The sequence below is a fragment of the Melanotaenia boesemani genome, chromosome 16 (assembly GCF_017639745.1).
Source record: "Melanotaenia boesemani isolate fMelBoe1 chromosome 16, fMelBoe1.pri, whole genome shotgun sequence".
NCBI classification, from domain to species: Eukaryota; Metazoa; Chordata; class Actinopteri; order Atheriniformes; family Melanotaeniidae; genus Melanotaenia; species Melanotaenia boesemani.
This window is the reverse complement of record NC_055697.1, coordinates 11,800,357-11,807,378: the sequence shown is the minus strand read 5'-3', so window position 1 is coordinate 11,807,378 and position 7,022 is coordinate 11,800,357. Positions and strand designations below refer to the sequence as shown.

General features: G+C 39.2%; 1 protein-coding gene across 2 annotated transcripts in view; it reads right to left on the bottom strand.

Moving 5' to 3' along the window:
• The window catches only part of LOC121655798 (SLX4 interacting protein), a 30,794-nt gene that overhangs the window by 2,262 nt on the left and 21,510 nt on the right, over window positions 1-7,022 (bottom strand). For both annotated transcript variants that reach the window (XM_042010644.1, XM_042010643.1), the window contains exon 7: window positions 75-181. In XM_042010644.1, the coding sequence (XP_041866578.1) occupies window positions 75-181 (107 nt within the window). The remainder of the gene's footprint in view (window positions 1-74; window positions 182-7,022) is intronic.

The following is a 7,022-nucleotide window of genomic DNA, read 5'->3' as shown; positions in this document are numbered from 1 at the left end:
TAAGAGGATACGAATGACTTGAATGTCCTCTCTGACCTGTGGGGCTGGAAAGTTCTGCAGTAGATCATACTTACATCTTTTGAAGCATAGACTTCTTTGTTTTTGTCGGGCTGTTTAAAAGTTCTTGGGTTTCTCCCGCACTGAGAAAATACTCTGATCTGCTTTGTTGGCTCAGCTCAGTCTAGAGAGGACAAACAGAATAGGTGCAAACAAAAATATTATTCCTCTTACACATACTCTTTAAACTGATAATATTTCATACATGTATTTTCTTCTGATTCATCTGTATTCCACATAGTATTGTTAACTCAATGTTAGTAACACAAAGCTGCAAAACAATTTGTCCCCTGCTTTAAAAAAAAGCCACCTGAAACCCTCAAAAAGTGACTAGTCTCTCATCAGTGTGACAAATATTAATAATCTCTTCTGCCAGATGCTTATTACTCGACAGTGAAAATGTGGGTGAATTAAAATAGCAAATATTTAATAAGATAACTAAGCAAGGCAGAGTGTGTAAGCTAAGCATGGGAATGAGGAAAAAAAGAAAAAGATAGTATAAACAAGCTTGCGGATGTCGTAGAAGTTTGATCCAAATACATGAAAGCATACACATGAAGAACTTAAATAAATAAATAGGAAAAAGCCATCACCTCATTTCATTGGAGGGGGTTATAACATAACGTACTAAGTGGAATCTCTGAGGCAGAACAAGGTGCAAGTCACCGAAAATTGGATCTCACCAACATGTGCCCTCAACAGGCCACTAATGAAGGTTAATCACAGGTCTTTTCCTTGGCTGAGCGAGAACAGACTCTGGTTTTATGAGAGAACCAAAGACGCTGGTGTTAAATTGAGCAGAACTTTAAGGTTGAAAGCCTGTCAATTTATCTCAAATTAATAGCATCAAAATTTCATGAAAATAAGCAGCATATTTCACTTCGTGTTGTAGCCCTGCCAGGGGATTTATTATTTGAAGGCTGATGTAAGTATTGTTAGCTTTGCACACATTTTTGTAATAAGCCAATGAATCTGACATTGAACGTGTGTGACCTAATGATAGTAGCAGTTGAAAGAATTACTATTAAATTTTACCCTTAAGGATATATCAGTATGTATCCATGCCAAGTGTCTTGTCTCTGAGATGACCGATACTTCAATTAAAAACAACCTCATGGTGAAAATTCGGAGGATTAGCAATCAGTTAGATGAACCCCATTGCGCCTACAGATGTCTGCATAAAATCCAGATACTTGACAGGTTCATGTAAAACCTGACATACTCTTGGTTCAACAGTAGTTGGGTTATTTTACTCTGGGCTAAAGTGTTAGACCAGATGCTGATGCAGTTCACAAACTCATGTCCCTTGCATGACTGAAAACTCTATAGACTGTTGCAGTGGGGAAATACAACCACACAGAAGTTAAATGTTGGAAAATTCAACATTGTGGCTGCTATGTTTATTTAATATCAGTCATTTCTCAGGTCATTTCCATCCTATAAACTGGTTTGTTAAATGATCAATGCACACTTTAAGACAGGAAAGGCAGATGCGGTAAGCTTTGGCAGCCTTGTTGCTGTTAAAAAAAAAAAATCATTAAGGTCTTTCCTACATGTCATGACACTAGTGACAACATACATGCACAAGAGGAAATGGATGATTGTCCTAAGCTCTAAGGGTAAGCTAGGCTTTGGGCTTTGTGGCTTTGCTCTGGGTGTTGAGACCTAACAACTGCACTCTGGTCTTTAGTGGGGTAGAAGGAATAAAGAGGCCAGAGAGGAGGGAGGGGAGTGAATAAGGAGGCGGGCAACAGACAAGTAATGGGGAGTGAACAAGGGACAAGACAGAACAGAGAGAATAAGAGAAAGAGTGTTTAGAGGGGAGCACAACAAAAGCAGCGGCACCTCCCCAAGTCATACTGTCTGACCTCCACCGTCTCTCCAGCATGCCCACAAATGTAAGAATCCTCACACAGGAAGTTCTCCACAAGCTGTTCTTTGTGCAGAGATGGAGTCATGCTACAGTGTGGGCAGAGTTTCAGTCTTTACACTCTCTCTTTGCCCGAGCTGCAGCTGGCCTTGGACTTGGGACAGTGACACACGCACAAACTTGCATTCGCCTACACAAGCATACACCCACCCCAACAACAACAATTCTGAGAAAAATGTGGGTGCCACCATTTTGAATTGTAATGCCTTGACAGGCATTATCATCTGTTTAATATTAATAAATCCTGTTTGAAAATGAACTTGAAAGAAAGATCAACAAGAGGCAAAGGGAGGTTCTCTGGGAAAGTTTGGTGTCTTTCTGTTCCTGTCGGCACAACTTCAAAAGAACAAGTGAGTGAAAGAGGAAAGTCATGGAAAGGAAGAAGCACGAAGAGAGGAAGAGGTCAGATATACATAGTAAGCAAAGGAAGAAGATAAAAAGGCAGATGAAGAGAAAGAGAGATGGTGCATCAGTTATTGTCTTGGGGGTTTAAGGTTTCTATAAGGTCCTTATTTTTTTTTTTTTATTTAATCTATGAAACAAGCTGAAAGCATTTTTTTGCCAAATGAAAAAACATGTTTATTTTGGATTATTATAAGACAATACCATAACATAGAGTTAACACATACACATCAAAAGAAAAGCTAAATGGACAAAACACAAAGGCACTTGCATCACAGTATGATTAACTAACACAGAACAGACTCTGAGATCATAAAAACTCTATTCCAGTCCAGGTAAGTTAGTCACATAACTTATCAGTGAGTCCCAGCTTTGCTAAATTTATTTCTGAAGCCTTTTATTGTACATCTGATTTTTCTTTTCTCCAGTTTTAAGTCCTGGATTATATTCTTTATCTACTGGTAGTGTGACGGAGTGGTTGTATCTTTCCATTTGAACAGAATTAATCTTCTGGCCAGCAGAAAAGAGAAGGAGATGATCCTCAGTGACTGAGTGGGAAAGAGAACGTCCGTTTGTGCTGGGACTACACCAATCAATGCAATTGTTGGGGATAGTGCAATGGTACAACCATAAACATTAGAAATTACATCAGATGACCAGAGAGAATCGAGTTTAGGACAAAACCAAAACATAAGATACATGTTTGCAGGCATTTTTTTTTTACACCTGTCACAATTAGAACTCAATTTGGGAATAACCTGGCCAATTTGGCTTTGCAGAAGTGAAAGTGATGTAGCACTTTGAACTGTGTCAGTGCATGTCCTGCACATATGAAAGCGGAGCGAACATTCAAGAGGACTGCCTCCCATACCTCATCTCAGAGTGAAAACTCCAAATCAACCTCCCACTGTTCTCTGATATAAGTGTGGAGGGATTTTACTTATCCATTATAAAAGATTCTATCTATTCTCTCGAGGTTCTTTTGGTGGCTTGTTCGACATCTCTAAGATGATCCCAGGTCTCTAAAACTTTCTGTAAAATAAAAAGTTGCTGCAAGAAGCACAAACTATAAATGATTTTAATAATTTTGCAGAAGCTGCAGCAGACGCATCTATGCCTCAGACTCGCCCACTACCGTGTTATATGCATAATACTTGTATCTGGTAAAAAGTTCAACACTGCGTTTTTCCCTCTTATTACCACTGCCAGTCATTCTCAATCATGGCAGTCCAAATAAAACATAGCTGCAATAATAATTACATCATGATGCAGTTTAATGGCTTAAAGTAAAAAAGTCTTTCTTGTTTTCGCAGATAAATACAAAATTATACAGGTTAAAAAAAAGCCCATTCAAGGAAAAAAGAAATGACAGAACTATGAAAGATTATCACTTTTCTCAAGTCATAAACAAAGAAGGGAAAAGAATTTTTGTCGGATTTACAAAAATAGTTTCCCAGAATTTTCAGTTTTCCCACGTGCCTTTCAGGGCTTCCATGTATTGGACATTCTTTGCATAGCGACCAAAGAAAAAAGTACAGGGATTAAAGATTGAGTGAATGAGAGATGGTGCATGAACAACATTGCACTCATTACAAGTTTTGTGGATAAAACAGTAAGTATTGTGTGGGAACCGAGGTGGCCTAATCTTGTACGGAATGATGTAAACAGCAAATAGCTGGAGAGAAAAAGGAGGGAGGTATTGAGCAGAAACGTCTAACCATTGCCACCTCTCCCTGAGCGACAAGGATTTAAACCCCACCACCGCCAGCCAGTCTGCTTGCCCCCACACAAAGCTAGAAAATGCTCCTCGTGATCTGACACACAGAGCAGACCAACAGTACCCTTGCTGCCTCCAAAACAACACAATTCCATCACAGGCAGCACATCTGGATGTCAGATTATGGAGATAAGCCTGGCAAAAGGGCAAGGAGAGCAGAGAGAATGAATCATTTGGTTTAAAAGGATAGCAGAACAAGTTCTCATAGCTTATTCCAACTCTTAATGGCTCCTGAAAACAACTTCAAAAAGATAACAAACAAGAGACTCCATAAAATACCAGTTTCTCCTCTGCCACCTCAGATAAGGATAGAATACAGACAGGGAACTTATGTTGGTTATCATCTACTGCAGCTGCACTTGAAAGTAACACACTGATACAGCAAAATGGTCTGTATCAGTGATCTTAAATAATCCACCGATGTACAGGATAATTAATGAATGGTAATGCATTTTTAATTAATTGTGCATAGACCTGTTTACAGTTTTAAAAGGCTGCCTTTTCTTAAACACCCCTTTTGTCTCTAATCTGGAGGACATTCAAAAGCTACATTTCCTCAGGTCTTCATGAACTGCAAACTTAGCACGGGAGCCGACAATGAAACTCACCAGAAAATTGCCATCATGATAAATCATAAAACATGTTAGCATAGAAGATCCCTTCATCACTGAGCTGACATAAAAGAAGCCAGGGTAGTTTGTTCTTGGATTACTCTAATGTTTTTATATCTCACCTAACAAATACATAGCCAGTTAGATGTCATCCAATTAATCCGTTAACTCACGCATCTGTCACAAGGTAATATTTCATGTCAATGATAAATGCCTGAGTCCCTTAAAGCAATAAATTTATAAACGTTACATTGTTCTTTCTACTAGAAAGCCAAATTTACAAATTCCTTGAACAGATTCTAAGAAAAGAAAAAATAACTCTCGGCAAAGATACCTCCTGCAGAGATGTTTAAGAATATAGTTCACAAATTCCACCCATCATCCTCCACCCACCCTGTTCCCACAAAGAAAGCATGCCCTGTTTGCCTAAGCTCACCACATCTTCCCTGCAAAAAAGTCCACAAACATGTGTGGGCACATACTTGTTGAAAAGAGAAGACAGCTCTTATACCTTACCAATGACAAAAGTTTATGGATCCGCCCTTGTGGACGGATTAAGACAAGCTGTTAACTGTTTGAACACACTTCGTGAAAAATCAATGAAAACAGCTTAAGACTTGATGGAATGAAGGGACGTGACCATGTACTGTAAGAGATCACACCAGTGCATATGACCTAGGTGTCCAGGAGGTCAGCAGACACCGAAGGCTTGGGAAAGGATTGCTGCTAGCTGCTGCGAACTGGGAAGAACAGAGGCGTGCTGAGGTCATGAATAAACACACAGAGCTCGTCCAGAGCTCAGAAAAGAGAGAGAGAGAAGGGGGGGGCCTGGAAACACATCTGCGCTCCCTTTGATCCAAACTTCTGCAGCACAGCACGCCACTCACCTCAGCTGCCCAATATTTGCCTGACTAGAAAACAACGGCCACAATCCTAAACACTAGCTCTTCCTTCCCATGCTGCCCTCCTAACTGTGGGTGCTGACTCACAAGCAACAAGTACCTTTTTTTGAGAGATTTTAACCTTCACATTTCAAGTAAAAAAAAAAGAAAAAGAAAATGGGTCACACAAAACATCTTGTTTGCTTCCCACTGCCTAATGCAAATGTGTCTATCTCTACAGAGCGATATTTGTCTCTAGATTTCTAGGTCATAGGAGATGAATTGCATCACGCTGACATGGATGTCAGCACGGATTTCACCAAACTAAAGATATAACAGGAACAACTTAAAAGTCTGATCAAAACTGAAATAAATATGCATTTTGAGTTTGTCACATTAAAGAAAAATGTGTTATAAAGCACCCAGAAAAATATGAAGGATTTAAACAAACACCATATATATATATAAAATTAGGGCTTTAAAATAATAATTAAAAAAAGCAGAATTCCCTGCTCTGAAACACTGAAGGAAATCCACTATGGACCAGCTTAAAGGAACCACACTAACTAAACTATGATTTTTTTTTTAATCAAACTATTTAGATGTAAAATCATAAACATGCACAGTATATATGATACATTTTTGTCATCTTCCAGCTGTGGAATAAAGTTGCCAACCTTGTTAAACTGTTCACTTCCCAGTCTCATGACAAGCAACGATGTGGCCAATATTTCAGCATGGGAGGGGTAAAGTTAATCCAGCTGTGACAGGGGTATCAGTTAATCCCAGCTTTCTGTAGTGAAAGTTTGTAAAAACTGCAAGGTAAAAAGCACACGGGGCACGTGTTGACAGTATAAAAATCCAACCACAGAGCATCCACTGACAGCAATTACATCTATAAAGTCCTCCTACCTCAACAGTCCATTACCATATCCTCACTAAATGAATTTACAGTAACTCCTGTGAAATGGTGCACACATTATTTTCTAACAAATGCCGTTCGAGATTGTTAATTTGATGTAGTCCTTAAATGCACAGAGCACAAAATGCCTGTGTGTAGCCCTTCCAACACCTGCAGTGTTGTGTTGTGTTTCAACTTTTCTCTCCACAAAATGAATCTAAATCTTCCACATATCAATATTTCTTGGAAAGTTCCATTCCTGTGATGGAGGTAGAATGGTTTGCTTGCTAGTTTTGAAATGCACAGCTAGGTGTCATGGCTGGCCAGTCCAAGGCAAACTTTTAACGCTACAGTGTTAGGTGCAGGACCTGCCCTCACTTGCCTTGAATACCTGCTCCATCACACTATAGAGACCTGATTTTAGACCCACCCTAAAACTTCTCCTGAACAGAAAAACAAAGAA